This window comes from Lepus europaeus, chromosome 19 (assembly GCF_033115175.1).
Source record: "Lepus europaeus isolate LE1 chromosome 19, mLepTim1.pri, whole genome shotgun sequence".
NCBI lineage: Eukaryota > Metazoa > Chordata > Mammalia > Lagomorpha > Leporidae > Lepus > Lepus europaeus.
Window position 1 is genome coordinate 15,273,361 of NC_084845.1, and position 14,858 is coordinate 15,288,218.

Genomic DNA, 14,858 nt, shown 5'->3' on the forward strand with positions numbered 1-14,858 from the left:
AGAGAGCCAGCTGGATTTCTGCCAAAAGACTTATTTTAAAAAAAAAAAAAAGATTTATGTATTTATTTGGAAGTCAGAGTTATGCAGAAAGAGAAGGAGAGGCAGAGAGAGAGGTCTTCCATCCACTGGTTCACTCCCCAGATGGCCACAATGGCTGGAGCTGTGCTGATTGGAAGCCAGGAGCCTGCAGCTTCTTCCAGGTCTCCCACACGGTTGCAGGGGCCCAAGCACTTGGACCATCTTCCGCTGCTTTCCCAGGCCATAGCAGAGAGCTGGATCAGAAGTGGGGCAGCTGGGACTTGAACTGGCGCCCGTACGGAATGCCAGCACTGCAGGCAGTGGCTTTACCCGCTACGCCACAGAGCCGGGCCCCCAGAAGACTTTTTCATTCACCCTCACCCCAGAGAAAACAAATTCATTCCATCAGTCAACTGGTGTTTATTGAACATCTGCTCCACGCTCAGTTCTGCACCGGAAGATGCTGGGGACAGTAGAGTGACGATTGTCCAGGCCCCGGAGGAGGCCCTGGTGCGCAAGGGGCCTCTCCTTCCCGTCCTCAGAGTGTGGTGTAGAAGTACATGGCTATCAGCATCACCGGGAGCTGCGAGAGGAGGCAGTGAGAGGCGGTTCCCCAGCCACACGCTCAGACCCACCCCGCCCAGGGGCTCCCGCCACTCACCGTCCACATCAGGATGGCGAACCCAAACCACGAGATGCCCCACGTGTAGCTGTCAATGGCATGGCCGATGTGCTCGAAGCAGCCCTTGCAGGGGACAGAGAGGGTCTGAATGATGCCTGGGCAGGCCGGCAGTCGAGGGCAGGAGCCTCTGTGCGCCCCTGGGGAAGTCACTTCCTTTCTTGGTTTTCTTACCTGGGCAAGGGGTGCCCAGGACCTGTGCAAGGAGGAGCTGCCCCAGTGGGGGCTCTGACCGTCGGGGCGACTCTGATTTGAGCCAGCCTCCCATGCTGCCCGCGAGTCACACTGTTAGGATTCGTCCAGTCTGGCACCTCCGGATTTGGAGATGAGCTAAAGCGTGGCTGGGCCCCACGCCAGAGACTCCTGTGTGTCTGTCCTGGCCTGGGAGCAGCGCCGACAGAGAGTCAGGGTGTGTGCCCTGGAGTCAGGCCCAGGTTGGGGCCCAGCTCTGCCGTGTCTCCCCTTTAGGGCTGAGGGATGATCCCAACCTTCTGGGCCTCAGTGTTCCCCTCTGCAAAGTGGAGATCTTGATAGCACTGCCTTTGAGAGCAGTGCCAGAGCCCCCGGGGGGAGATAAGGCAGGGAAGCTCCGCAGTCATCTCCTGTGGCCATCGGGGGAGTGCTTTGCACACAGGCTGCCCTCGCTGTGACAGCTGATTTGAGATGCGCCTCGGCAGCTGACGGAGGCCGGTTCTTCTCTTAGTCTCAGCTTCTGGCTTCTGTCGCTACCTCTGCACTTGCCTTGCTGTAATTAACGCCCCCTCACTCACTGGGCCTGACCATGTGACGTCGACTCCTGGCTCTATCCCTTACTGGTAAGCGACCTCTTCCTTTTATCATCCAAAAAATGGGGTAACCAAGGCCGGCGTTGTGGCGTAGCGGGTAAAGCCTCCGCCTGCAGCACCAACATCACATATGGACGCTGGTTCTAGTCCCAGCTGCTCACTTCTAGTCATGCTCCCTGCTAATGGCCTGGGAAAGCAGTAGAAGATGGCCCAAGTCCTCGGGCCCCTGCACCCCTGTGGGAGACCCGGAAGAAGCTCCTGGCTCCTGGCGTTAGATCGGCCCAGCTCCAGCTGTTGCAGCCATTTGGGGAGTGAACCAGCAGATGGAAAACTTTTCTGCCTGTAATTCTGCCCCTCAAATGAATAAAAAAAATCATTTTAAAAAAGAAAAATTGGGTAATCATAACCTTTTCCTTGTCAGGTGTTGGTGAGGATTAAATAACAACAAAGACTTATGGCACGGAGAGGCTCACGGAATGGCGCTTGTTATTGGCTGGGCTGCTGTTAGCACTGTTTTCTCGTATTCCCAGATAACCTGAGAAAAGCTGCAGGTGCCAGGTAGTGGCCAGACAGACCCTGTGAGCGTCTCACTGGTTTGCAGAGAGAGAGTTGGGGGGAGGGGGGAAGAGAGAGTGTGAGGGGGGGCAGAGAGAGAGAGAAGGAGGGAGCCGGGTGGATAGACAGTGGGAGGGGGCACAGGAGGAAGAAGCAGAGAGTGAGCCGAAATTGGAGAAGGACAGCCAGGTGGGCAGACAGGTGCAGGTGCAGTGGCGGGAGAGGACACACCTTGATGAACAGGTAATCCACGTGGCCCAGGCGGCAGCCCTCTTCGTTGACGGGGATGAAGTTTCCAGTCCGGCGACAGCACAGTGGGGGCCAGGGGAACACCACCTCTGGAGTGGCCGCCCGGAAGGCTGATGTGTAGTTCACCCAGTCCATGGGCCCGGAAGTGCCACAGCATTCTTGCTGGGGGTGGGGAGGGTCAGGCAGGCATGGGCTCAGGGCACACAGCTGTTGGCCCCATACAGCAGGGAAAGAGAGGGCTGCCCCCCACCCCCACCCCATGGGCCCGACTTCCCCCTCGCCTGGCTGTGTGTGGGCCAGCAAGGATGAGGCGAGATTTCTCCCAGGGATAGGAGGCAGGTGGGGAATCTGACTCAAATCCCCATTCATGGTTTATTTTTTAATTAGTTCCTCAAAAGCTATGCTGACAAAATCACACACAAAGGCAGATTTCTGGCTTTTCCTGGCACCAGAAGGTGGCCAAGTGGGGACCTCAGTTTCCCCTGGCTACTCAGTTCCTTTCTCTTCTGATGCAACATCCTCTGGGGTCTAATTAAGAGCTCCACTCTGGGGGCTGGCGTGGTGGTACAGCGGGGGAAGCCACCATCACTTGGTACACCAGCACGCCATATAGGGGCACCAGTTCGAGTCCCAGCTGCTCCACTTCCAATCCAGCTCCCTGCCAACGCACCTGGGAAGGCAGCAGAGTGTGGCCCAAGTGTTGGGGCCCCTGCACCACTCACAGGGGACCCAGATGGCGTTCCAGACTCTTGACCTCAGGCTGGCTCAGATCTGGCTGTTGTGGCCATGTGGGGAGCAAACCAGTGGATGGAAGATCTCTCTCTTTGTCTTCCCCTCTTTCTGTAACTCTGACTTTCGACTAACTAAATAAATCTTTAAAGGTGAGTGAATAAAAGTAAATAGATCCTTTAAAAAAAGAGTGTATGGTGGAACCTAGCGCCTGGGTTTGAACCTGTAGCTTTGTGTCCCCTGCCAGCTGTGTGACCTCTGCTGGCTTCCTTACGGGGTGGTTGTGAGGGTTATGTAAGTTTTTTTGTTTTTGTTGTTGTCTTTTTTTTTTTTTTTACTTAATATATGTATTTGAAAGGCAGAGTGACACAGAGAGGGAGGGAACGAGACTTGCCATCTGTGATTCACTCCCCAAAAGTCTGCAACAGCCAGGACTTGGCCAGGCCAAAGCCAGGAGCCTGGAAAGCCATCTGGGTCTCCCACGTGGATGGCAGGGGCTCAAGCACTTGGGCCATCTTCCACTGCTTTCACAGGCACGTTAGCAAGGATCTGTATCAGAAGTGGAGTAGCTGGGGCTGGCACTGTGGCGCAGCGGGTTAACGCCCCGGCCTGAAGTGCTGGCATCCCATATGGGCGCTGGTTCTAGTTCTGGCTGCTCCTCTTCCCATCCAGCTCTCTGCTATAGCCTGGGAAATCAGTAGAAGATGGCCCAAGTCCTTGGGCCCCTGCACCTGCGTAGGAGACCCGGAAGAAGCTCCTGGCTCCTGGCTTTGGATTGGCACAGCTCCGGCCGTTGCAGCCATCTGGGGAGTGAACCAGCAGATGGAAGACCTCTCTCTCTCTGCCTCTCCTTTCTCTGTGTAACTCTGACTTTCAAATAAATACATATTTTTTAAAAAGTGGAGCAGCCAGGACTTGAACTGGAGTCCACTTGGGGTGCTGGCTTTGCAGGCGGCAGCTTAATCTGTGCCACAGTGGCAGCTCCAAGGATTACATGCGCTTCCAAAGTGCTTTGAACAACGCTAAACCAAAAGTTGTGCTCAGGAAATGGTTGCTACGATTCCCGTTGTTATTCTCACTAATGAGCAGCACATGGATTGGCTAAGAGCAGGGGTCCCAAACCCAGACAGCCAGAGTCAAACAGCAGCTCTGTCAACTGCCAGCCCTGCCAGCCCCGGCAAGTGACTGTCCCTTCTGGCCCCACTTATTCACCTGGACAATGGCGATGACCAAAGCCCTGTCCTTGTAGGGCTCATATGAGTGCTTTTCTTAAAAAAAAAAAAATATTTATTTGAAAGGCAGAGTTACAGAAAGAGAAGGAGAGGCAGAGAGAGAGAGATCCTTCATCTGCTGGTCCATCACCCGCCCCACCAAATGGCCATAAAGGCCAGGGCTGGGCCAGGCTGAAACCAGGAGCCAGGAGCTTCCTCCAGGTCTCCCATGCAGGTCCATGGGCCCAAGCACTTGGGCCATCTTCGCAGGTGCATTAACAAGGAGCTAGATCAGAAGTGGAGCAGCCGGGACTTGAACCAGCACCCACATGGGATGCCAGCACTGCAGGTGACAGCTTAACACACAGTGCCACAGCGCCGGCTCTGGCAACCCACTGGGGAAAGGCATTTGGCCTCACAGGTGAGATGCAGCTCAGGACCTCCTAGTGCCAGGTGCCTGCCTGCCAGTGTGCATCGGGGGGGGGGGGGGGGCAGGGGCAGCAGGTGATGGCTCCAGAGGTTGGGTCTCTGCCACCCACAGGGGAGACCCAAGGGAGTTCTGCCTCCTTGCTTCAGCCTGGCCCAGCACCAGCTGTTCTGGGTAACTGGAGAGCCAATCAGTGGATGGAAGACCTCTCTGGCTTTCTGACTCTCAGCCAAATAACAACATAAATAATTTTTAAAAAATGTGTTTAAGAAGCACTCACTCATCTTCCATGGGCACGCTGGGGGTGCTGCTACGCCTGTGGGCAGAGCCCCAGGCCCTCCCAGCCGCCCGCTGGCCCTCACCCACCTCGATCATGATGCGGTCCCAGAGACGGGTCAGCTCCTGACCCTGGTCCGTGTCGGCACTGTAGAACGTCAGCATCTGCTTGGTGATCAGCGATGGGTTGGACACCATCTGCAGAGGGCCAGCGGAGGCCAAAGGTTGACCTCGCCCCTCCCCCTGCCCCCCTGCCCCCACTCCCTGCCCCCACTCCCGGGCCACGCCCCTGCGCCGGCTCCGCCCGACTCACATAGTCCCGGTGGGTGTAGGAGGTGATGCAGGAGGCACACTCGAAGATGTAGACGATGAGCATGAGCACCAGGTACTGGGGAGACACCGAGGGACGGGGACACCGGTCAGGGGGAGCCAGTGACCTCACAGCCCTTGAGGGACCAATCAATGGGTAGTACAGAACAGGGGCTGGCACTGTGGTGCAGTGGGTTAAGCTGCCACCTGTGACTCTGGCAATCCCATGTCAGAGTGCTGGTGCAAGTCCCGGATGCTCAACGTGTGATCCAGCTCCCTGCTAATGCGCCTGGGAAAGCAGCAGAGGATGGCCCACGTGCTTGGGCCCCTGCACCCACGTGGGAGACCCAGAGGGAGTTCCAGGCTCCTGACTTTGGCCTAGTCCAGCCCCAGCCTTCTCAACCAACCAGGGAGTGCACCAGCGGATGGAACACCTCTCTCTCTCTGTCTCTGCCTTTCAAATAAATAAATAACCTTCAAAAAAACACAAAGGGTTTCCGAACGTGAATGAATGGCTTAGAATCTGCTCACTGTGCGAGGTGACTCGAGACATTTCTCCAACCAGGAACCTTGAGCTGGGGCTGGGTACTGGCGGACGCGAAGGAAGGAGTGAGATCTTTGGGGTGTGCCGATGGCATGAGGGCCAAACAAGCCAGAGGGGCTCAAGACTCGGTGTTGGATGAAAATGCTTTTCCAGTCCTCACCCTCATCCTTAGACACGCCCAGCTGTTGTACAGCCGCGTCCTTGTCACTCAGAGCCATGTGCAGCCCAGGAAGGAACATGCGGGCGGGCAGAGGGTGAAGTAGAGGCCAGCCTGGGCTGTCCCTACGAAACCAGGACGCAGGTACGCTGGGCTTGAAATGCCACCGATCTTCCTTTAGCACATTCTTAAAAATCCTATCTCTTAGTTAATGAAAAACTGATGGAGGAGACAGACACATAAAAAAAATAATTGGGTGAACATCTAGGGCTTTGGTTAAAATGTTCTGCCGGAGAAAAAAGAAAGAAGGAAAGAAGGGGGGAGGGAGGGAGGGGGGGAGGGAAGGAGGGGGAGATGGAGGGAGGGAGGCCCTCTCAGGAGAGCGCCAAAGCCACCTGATCACCCCCTTCCCAACTCCCAGGCACCCTCCCTCCCTCTCCCCTCCTCCCCCCCCCCGCCCCTTCCCTCTCCCCCTTCCTCCTCCCTATCCCCCTCCTCTCCCCCTCCCTCCCTCCTCTTCCTCCTCCTTTGCCCCTTCCTCCTCCCTATCCCACCTCCTCCTCCTCCTCCTCCTCCTTCCTCCCTCCCCCTCCTCCCCCTCCTCCCCCTCCTCCACACTCTCCCTGGCTGTGAGGCCTTCCCTTGCCCTTCCCCGCTCCTGGCCTCCTTCCCCCCGACCGTGAACCCCCCTCCATCTAGGACTTTGCTTACCCCCTCGCCCCAGTGCCCGGCCCAGGGCTCTGCACCTGCTTCCCGCTCAGTAACCCTGAGCTGATAGAATAAGCCCTGCTCCCTGGGACCGGAAGGACCCCCTGTAGAGGATGCCCGGTGCAGGGGGCCTGAGTGGGACTCCTGGCTCTTCCAGTCACCTCACAGAGGCTATGGGGCCTGTTCAACCTCAGTTTCCCCATCTAGCAAGTGGGTTGAAAAGCACTAACTTCTGGAGAGCTCACAGGAGCTCATTTTCAAAGCTGCTCACCCTAGTGCCGGCCCGTGGGAAGTGTCAGTTATTGCCGGCAGAGATCGGGAGCTCAGACTCGGATCTGTTGCTGCTCAGGTTCAGACTGGTTCTGCCACACACTTGCTGTGTGACTTTGGGTAAGTGAATTCACCCCTCTGAGCCTCACTTTCCATTTCTGTCAAGTAGGGTCACGAGGATGCCCGTCCCGCCCCCTGCCCGTCCCCACCCACATCCTGGGGCGCCTCACCGTGAGGATCATGGAGTGGCTGCGGCACAGAGCGGCGCCCACACCGAAGCTGGCCACCACGAAGAAGGAGAAGCCGCAGAAGATGGCGATCCAGGCGCCCGCGAAGACGTCGTCCTTGCCAGAGACACCCATCAGCGGGTACACGCGGTACTGGTCGGCTGTCACCCACACTGTCTCGGCAAACAGGGCCAGGCCTGACAGCTGGACACACAGGGCAGAAGGCTCACGGCTCCGGGGTTCTCCGCGAGCAAGTCCCTTCCCCGTTCTGAGCCTCCCCTGGCCTCTCTGTAAAGTGGGCACACAGCAGGGCTGGGGCAGAGGCCAGGAGGGAAGGGGGGGCCCAGCGAGAGCCATCCCAGGGTAGAGCAGGCAAAGCCTGGCGCTGGTGCCGGGCTCCGGGGAGGTGCGTCAGCCTGCCTTCCCCTAACGTGAGCAGGCTGCGGAGGTCTGGGGAGACGCAGAGTGAGGAGGTAAGGTGAGGGACAGCTGTTTGGTGCAGGAGTTAAGACAGGCTTGGGACACCCACATCCCAACTCAGAGTGCTGGCTTCCGGTCCCAGCTCCACTCTCCACTCCGGGTTCCTGTTCGCACACCCCAGGAGGCAGTAATGGCTCAAGCGCGTGGGGCCCTGCCACCCGCCCACCTGGGACACCCGGATGGAGTCCCAGGCTCTGTCCTGCCTTTGACCTGGCCCAGCCCTGGCTGTCTAGGGAGTGGACCAGCAATGAGAGATCTCTCTTTGTCTCTCTGCCTTTCAAATAAAATAAATATATAAATACACTTTTTGAGCAGGCATCCCATATGGGCACCGGGTTCTAGTCCCAGTTGCTCCTCTTCCAGTCCAGCTCTCTGCTGTGGCTCGGGAAGGCAGTGGAAGATGGCCCAAATGCTTGGGCCCTGCACCCCATGGGAGACCAGGAGGAAGCACCTGGCTCCTGGCTTCGGATCAGCATAGCTCCCGCAGTAGCGGCCATTTGGGTGTAGGGGGGTGAATCAACGGAAGGAAGACCTTTCTCTCTGTCTCTCTCTCTCTCACTGTCTAACTCTGTCAAATAAAAAAAAATACACTTTTTTATTTTATTTTATTTGACAGGCAGAGTGGACACTGAGAGAGAGAGACAGAGAGAAAGGTCTTCCTTTGCCGTTGGTTCACCCTCCAATGGCCAGCGCGGCCAGCGTGCGCACCGCACTGATCTGAAGCCAGGAGCCAGGTGCTTCTCCTGGTCTCCCATGGGGTGCAGGGCCCAAGCACTTGGGCCATCCTCCACTGCACTCCCTGGCCACAGCAGAGAGCTGGCCTAGAAGAGGGGCAACCGGGACAGAATCCGGCACCCCGACCGGGACTAGAACCTGGTGTGCCGGCGCCGCAAGGTGGAGGATTAGCCTATTGAGCCGTGGCGCCGGCAATATACACTTTAAAAAAAAAAAAAAAAAAGATAAGCTTATTTTGCCGCAAAAGAGTTGAAATCCACACACAGTTTTTTTGACACGCCTTCTCCACGACCTTTTTTCAAGCGCTCTAGCAGTGTTGCTAGAAGTTCTCAAGGAGGGGAACTTGGGCCGTGAGCATGAAAATCACAAAGGCAGCGGCCCTGTGGCCTGGCCTTTCCCCTGGCGTACCAATCCACAGATGGGCCGGCTCACGCAGCCCGTCACGAAGGGATGGCTCCTGCAGTGGCAGGATGCCCCCATGCAGCCAGGCGGCTCTCCCTGGCCAGCTGCTCTGCCTCCGATCCAGCCCCCTGCTGTTGCACTGGGGAAAGTTGCAGAAGGCGGAAGGCTTTGGGCCCCTGCCGCTCATGTGGGAGACCGGGGTGGAGTCCCTGGCTCCCGGTTTCCACCTGGCCCAGCCCTTGTTCATGGTGGCCATTTGGAGAGTGAAACCGCGGATGGAAGATCTCTTTCTCTCTCTGTCTTTCCCGCTGTCATTCTGCCTTTCAAATAAATAAAAATGAATCATTTAAAAAAACAAACAAAGAGTAAAAGCTGGCCCCTGGTGTCTGCTCACGGTAGCTGCTTTATGGGGAATTCGTTTTTGTCCCCAGCCATAGGGTGCCGTTGCTCTGGCCAGTGCAGACGGGAACCACACACGCCAACAGGACAAAACAAAGGAATCCAGCCACTCCCTCTCCTCACAGCGCTGCTAACTCCCCTCCGGCTTACCCAAGGGAAAACTGAGGCCCAGGAAGTTCTACCGTTGGCCCCAGGACCCACAACTAGAAAGTGGCAGAGCCGGGATTTGAACTCGGGCAGCCTGGCTCTAAAGCCATGTGCAGGCATCATCTTTTTTTTTTTTTTTTTTTAAGCATCGACATTCATTAACGACATTGTTGTTATTATCATGGGCATCTGTGCGCCAAGCGGTCACTTCACGTCCTCGGTGACGTCGATGACAATGGCCGGCTGTGCCCAGCGCCGTCCCTCGGCGGAGGGCCAAGCGTGGATGAATGCACACGGCCAGGACAGAGTATAGACGAGAAAGGGGGCAAGATGAGTCGCGCTGCTCAATAAGGTCCCTTGGCTGGGGGGAGGCGGAGCTGGGATTTGAACCCCGGGCTGCCCTGTCTTGAGAGTCTGCAGCGCCAGCCTGCTGGGGAGTCCGGGGCCCTCGGGCCCACCCCTCCCCAGCACGGGGGAGGGAGGTGCGACTCACCAGAATAATGATGTTGCCCACGACCAGCAGGCCCACCACCACCGGAGACCCCTTCTCCGCCTCTGCTGCTGCTGGAGCCATGGTCCTGCCTGGGACGCAGGAGCAGAGGTGAGGCAGCGCAGGTGCGGGAGGGCACGGAGGGCACGGAGCAGACGGAGCGCCCACCCTCCCCAGCAGGACTGCCCTGTCATCCCCACAGACTGCTCCGGCTCTCTGCAGGGCCCAGGCGGGCGGTAGGGGTGTGCCGGGCCTCCCCCAGTCCTGGTGGTGGGCTCTTTTAACAGAAGGGGAAACCAGACTCAGCACTCACTGGCCTCTCTGAGCCCCTGGAGAGAGCCCCCTCCTCACCTCCTCGGCCCAAAGCAGCTACAGGCCAGCCCCACCCACAGCACCTGCCTATATAGGCCCAGGCCCCTCCCTGGACCAATCCCCGGGGAAGGGGGGAGGGTGACCAGGGGAGAGGAGCAGAGGCCAGGCAGGCCGGCCAGGAGGGGAGGGCAGTTCTAGGAGCTCCCTGCCACCCGGTTGATTTATAGACTTGAAATTCCTGATTGTGCCATGGTCCCGGCAGGCCGATGTACCTGTGGCCTCTGGGGCCCAGGCTGCCAGGACGGCTTTCGGGGTGGGGTTGGAGAGCTGAGCGCCCCACCTGGCGTCTCTGCCTCCACGTGGGCTTCCCGGGGAGCCGCATCTGAGCCCAGAATCCCAGAACTGCCTCCTTTGCCGGAGCGCGACCTGGGGCAGTGGCTCCCGCTTCCCGAGGTCAGGAGCTGGATGGGGGGAGATCCCAGGCGGTGAGCACGGGGCTGCGCTGGGGTAAGGGAAGGTGACAAGACGGCCAGTGAGACGGGCGTGCGAGTGCAGGCGGAGGAGCCAGAACACAGGGACAAAGCCGGCAGTGCGCACTGCTTCAGATCGCAACACTAAAGACCTAGGTGCAAAGCCCAGCTGCCGAGGGGGTCTCCTCGGACCGCTGTCCCGGGGGCGGCGGAGGCGGCAAGCGAGGCGAGCGAGGTCCACAGCCTCCCGCAGGGCCTGGGCGCCTCCGCGCGCTCTCCCCGGTGGCGCCCCCTCGTGGTTCCGCGGGCGCGCCGCAGACCTCGGCCCGGAGCCCCAGCCCCCGGGGCCGCCCGGCGCTCAGAACGCCCCCGCCGACACGTAGGCTTGGCCCTAACCTTGGCTACAACCACCAAGGGAGCTGGTTCATTTGGTTTTCAGTCAACCCGCTTTGGGTTTAAGATCCTTTATCTCTCTAGATTTACATATATCTTAAAGCACTAAGCAGAAAATTTAAATAATAATGACCGTCAGGTACATTTGATAAGTTTGGCTTAACAAATTTGCAGAACAATAGGGCTATGCAAATACTCATAATCTGAAATATGCATGTGTATGTTCAGTTGCTTCCTGCTTGTATTTGCAAGTTATAGGAGACGTCCACGGAGCAGAAAGTTGTCCTCACTGGGGCGTTAACACGCCGTCCAGAAACCGGAAGCCAGGGAACTGTGATGCCAAACTTGAATTTTCACTATTCTTTCTTACAGTTAAGTAAGTCAGTCTTCGAGACAATAAATGTTGGGGCCCAGCGCTGTGATGCAGCAGGTGAAGCCGCTGTTTGAGTTGCCGGCATCCCACACGGGTGCCGGTTCGAGTCCAGGCTGTTCCACTGCCGGTCCAGCTCCCTGCTAATGCACGTGGGGAAGCAGCAGCCGATGACCCAAGGACTGGGCCCTTGCTACCCACACAGGACATCCAAGCTCTTGGCTCAGTCTGGCCCAGCCCCAGCCATTACAGCCATTGGGGAGAGATTTCTTCTCTCTGTCTCTCCCTCTCTGTCAGTCTGCCTTTGAAATAAGTAAATCTATCTTTTTAAAAACTACAAATGTTGAAATGCTGATTGCTTGCTAATTGCTTCCTTCAAGTAATTACAATGCCTGGGTCCCCTAACAATGAACATAGGCTACCCTGTGGTTCAGCCATAGGTCCCTGTGAATTGCCGGCTCCTGTCCACCAAATTCCATGAATGTAATTCCTAGTGACCCCAAACTGGAAACCACCCCATGTGCCCCCCAGCAGCAGGATGGCTGCGTCCATATGGCCCCTGCAGGCCATGGATAATGTTCAGCAATAAAAGCAAATGAACTCTTGATGGATGCAGGTGCAAGGGAGAGTCTAAAACACACCATGCAAGATATGAAAAAAGCCACAGGAAGTTCCGGAACAGGCAAAAACCAACCCAGGGTGACAAACATCAGAGGCAGTGGTTTCCTTTGGGGACAAGAGCTGGGGGAGATTTCTCTTCCTAGACTTGGACCTGGGGACGCGGGGGCGTCCAGATTGTGAGAATCTATAAAGCTGTCCACTGCAAAGAAGTGTGCTTTTCTGTGTGACCCACCTGGCTCTTCTGATGCAGGTAGAGCTGTTCAGAGAAACACGCTAACTGGTAAAGCGGTGGTTTCCAAGGGAGGCACACGAGATGCTCGTGGGCTGTCCAGAGACAGGAAATGAAATGATGCAAATGCACAGTGATGAAGTCCCCATTCCCTGGGTCCACGCCCCCACCGTGCTGTGGGCAGGCCCACACCGGAGCCCAGGTGGTGGGAGAAAGCTGGTGTTGACTGCAGAGTGCAGAGCGAGGAGCTGGGCAGCTCCTGCTTGTCTCCTGGGCTCGAGGGCTCGAGGGGTTAGGGCTCCTGGTCCCCGTGGATTGCAGCTGGAGTTGAGACGTGTGTGTTCAGTGCATGTCCAGGTCCCGGGGGTGGTCTGCAGCGCTAGTGGTTCTCGTTTGATGGCTCTTTGAGGGCTGGGGGCGGGGGGGGGGGTGGCAGAGTGGGCTTTGCTCAGTCAGCTGGCGGACGCTTCCTGCTCAGGGCTTGAGAGTCCTGGGAAAATCCCTCAAGGTAAGAGGGACCATCTAGGTTCTATCTATAGGGGAAATAAGTGACCTCGGGGGTCTGATCAGCTGCGGGGCTGTAAAGCCACTCTCTCCATTCAGTGAGTTCATTTTAGTAAGAGGATGTTTGCAATCCTGAAGGCAGGACCAGCTGAGGGAGGGCTGGGAGTCCTAGGAGACCGGCATCCTGCGTGTGCACCAAAGGCGCCCCAGAGAGATTCGGATCCGCTGTTCCAGGGATGCAGCCCCGCTGGCCGGGCTCTGGGCAGCGCTGCTGTGTAGGGAGGGGCTCTCTAGCCCTGCTTGGGGCTGGCCTCAGCGTCGCAGGCCCCGCTGTCAGCCTGTCATTGTTTAGTTCCGAGATGCCTCATCTTCTCATGCTCGGTGGAAAACATCTTCTAATTTTAAAAAAATCTTCTAATTTAAAAAAATTATAAAATGTTAAAAAAATTATAAAATGTTCCAAGTAGGCAGAAAATATAGAGAATAATGTAACAAGCATCCACATACTTCCCACCCAGCTTTATTAAATCTAAATTTTTATTTTTAAGATCTATGTATTTGTTGAAAGGGAGAGTGAGAATGAGAGAGGGAGAGAGAGAGGGAGAGGGAGAGGCAGAGAAAGAGAGAGAGAGAGAGAGAGAATCTTCCATCTGCTGGTTCACTCCCTGAAGCCGGGGCCTGGAGCTCCACCTGGTCCTCCCACTGCACACGAGCAGGGAGATGGCTCAGAGCAGAGCAGCTGGGACTCGAACCCGTGCTCTGATATGGGATGCCGGTCTCGCAGGCTGCAGCTGAACCCGCTGCACCTGTAAATCTAACTGGTTTCCTCCTGCAGCTCTTGTGTGGCTTTACTCACGTTGCAGGTGCATTGGAGTCCGCTTGCTCTCACGGCAGAGAGAGCTTTGAGATGGATGATCTCACACCTTCCCTGTCGTCCTGTGTAAGTCCCAGGGATCCCAGATTGAGTCAATCAAGCCCGCTCTGGCTGGCTGTTCCCCACAAGACACCTCCTGTTTTACACTTATTTCATTCCTTTGGGGACTCCACATCCCACTCTCTTTTGGCGCCCCCTACTGGCAAACGTTGTAATATGTCCAGTATACAAAGTTACTCCAAAAATTTTGTGGGAAAGGAATTAAAAGCTAAATTTATTTGGTGCAAAACATTTAATATCCATGCATAGTTTTCTCATAATATGTATTTACAATGAAATTTTTGAAAAATATCAATTTAATTTATTTTGAAATGCAGAGTTACAGAGTTAAAGAGAGAGAGAGAGAGAGGCAGAGAGAGATTTTTCCATCTGTTGGTTCACTCCCCAGCACCGGGCCAGGCTGAAGCCAGGAGCCAGGCACTCCATCCAGGTCTCCTAGGTGAGTGCAGGGGCACAAACACTTGGGCCATCTTCTACTGCCTACCCAGGCCATAGCAGAGAGCTGGATCAGAAGTGGAGCAGCCAGGACTAGAACCGGCACCCATATGGGATGCCAGCGCCAGAGGCAGCAGCTTAACCCACTACACCACAGACCTGGCCCCCAAATTTTTTTTTCTTTTAAGACATTTATTTGAAGCAGGAGGGCGGGGGGAGGTCTTCCATCTGCTGTTTCACTCCCCAAATGGCTGCAACAACCAGGGCTGGGCCAGGCCAAAGCCAGGAGCCAGCAGTTTTACTTTGGTCTCCCATGTGGGTGGCAGGAAGCTCAAGCATTTGGGCCATCTTCTTCTGGCTTCCCAGGCGGGTTGACAGAGAGTTGGCTTGGAGGCAGAGCAGTGGGACATGGGATGCCAGCGTCACAGATGGCGGCTTAGCTCACTGTGCCAATGCCAGCCCCTTCCAGGAAGGAACTTTCTTTCCTCCTTTCTTCCTTTCACAGGCAGTGTTAGACAGTGAGAGAGAGACAGAGAGAAAGGTCTTCCTTCCGTTAGTTCACCCCCCAAATGACCGCTATGGCCCGCGCACTGCGGATCCAAAGCCAGGAGCCAGGTGCTTCCTCCTGGTCTCCCATGTGGGTGCAGGGCCCAAGGACCTGGGCCATCCTCCACTGCCTTCCTGGGCCACAGCAGAGAGCTGGACTGCAAGAGGAGCAACTGGGACAGAACCGGCGCCCCAGCCGGGACTAGAACCCGGTGTGCCAGCGCCGCAGGCGGAGGATTAGCCTAGT

At 56.6% G+C, this 14,858-nt stretch overlaps 1 protein-coding gene across 1 annotated transcript; it reads right to left on the reverse strand.

Moving 5' to 3' along the window:
• Positions 1–556: 556 nt before the first annotated feature.
• On the reverse strand, positions 557–9,881 carry UPK1A (uroplakin 1A). Its single transcript, XM_062177392.1, has 7 exons — positions 9,801–9,881; positions 7,148–7,348; positions 5,243–5,317; positions 5,020–5,127; positions 2,269–2,448; positions 680–763; positions 557–601 (listed from the first exon to the last, which is right to left on the reverse strand). Exons 1-7 carry the CDS (start codon positions 9,879–9,881, stop codon positions 557–559), a joined length of 774 nt encoding a protein of 257 aa, XP_062033376.1.
• Between the last annotated feature and the right edge of the window lie 4,977 nt (positions 9,882–14,858).

Coding starts and splice junctions, on each gene's coding strand:
- UPK1A (XM_062177392.1), bottom strand. CDS start 9,881: ATGGCTCCAGCAGCAGCAGAGGCGGAGAAGGGGTCTCCGGTGGTGGTG. Junction 7,349..9,800: donor TGGGCAACATCATTATTCTG/GTGAGTCGCACC, acceptor CTGTGTGTCCAG/CTGTCAGGCCTGGCCCTGTT. Junction 5,318..7,147: donor GCCACTCCATGATCCTCACG/GTGAGGCGCCCC, acceptor GTGTCTCCCCAG/TACCTGGTGCTCATGCTCAT.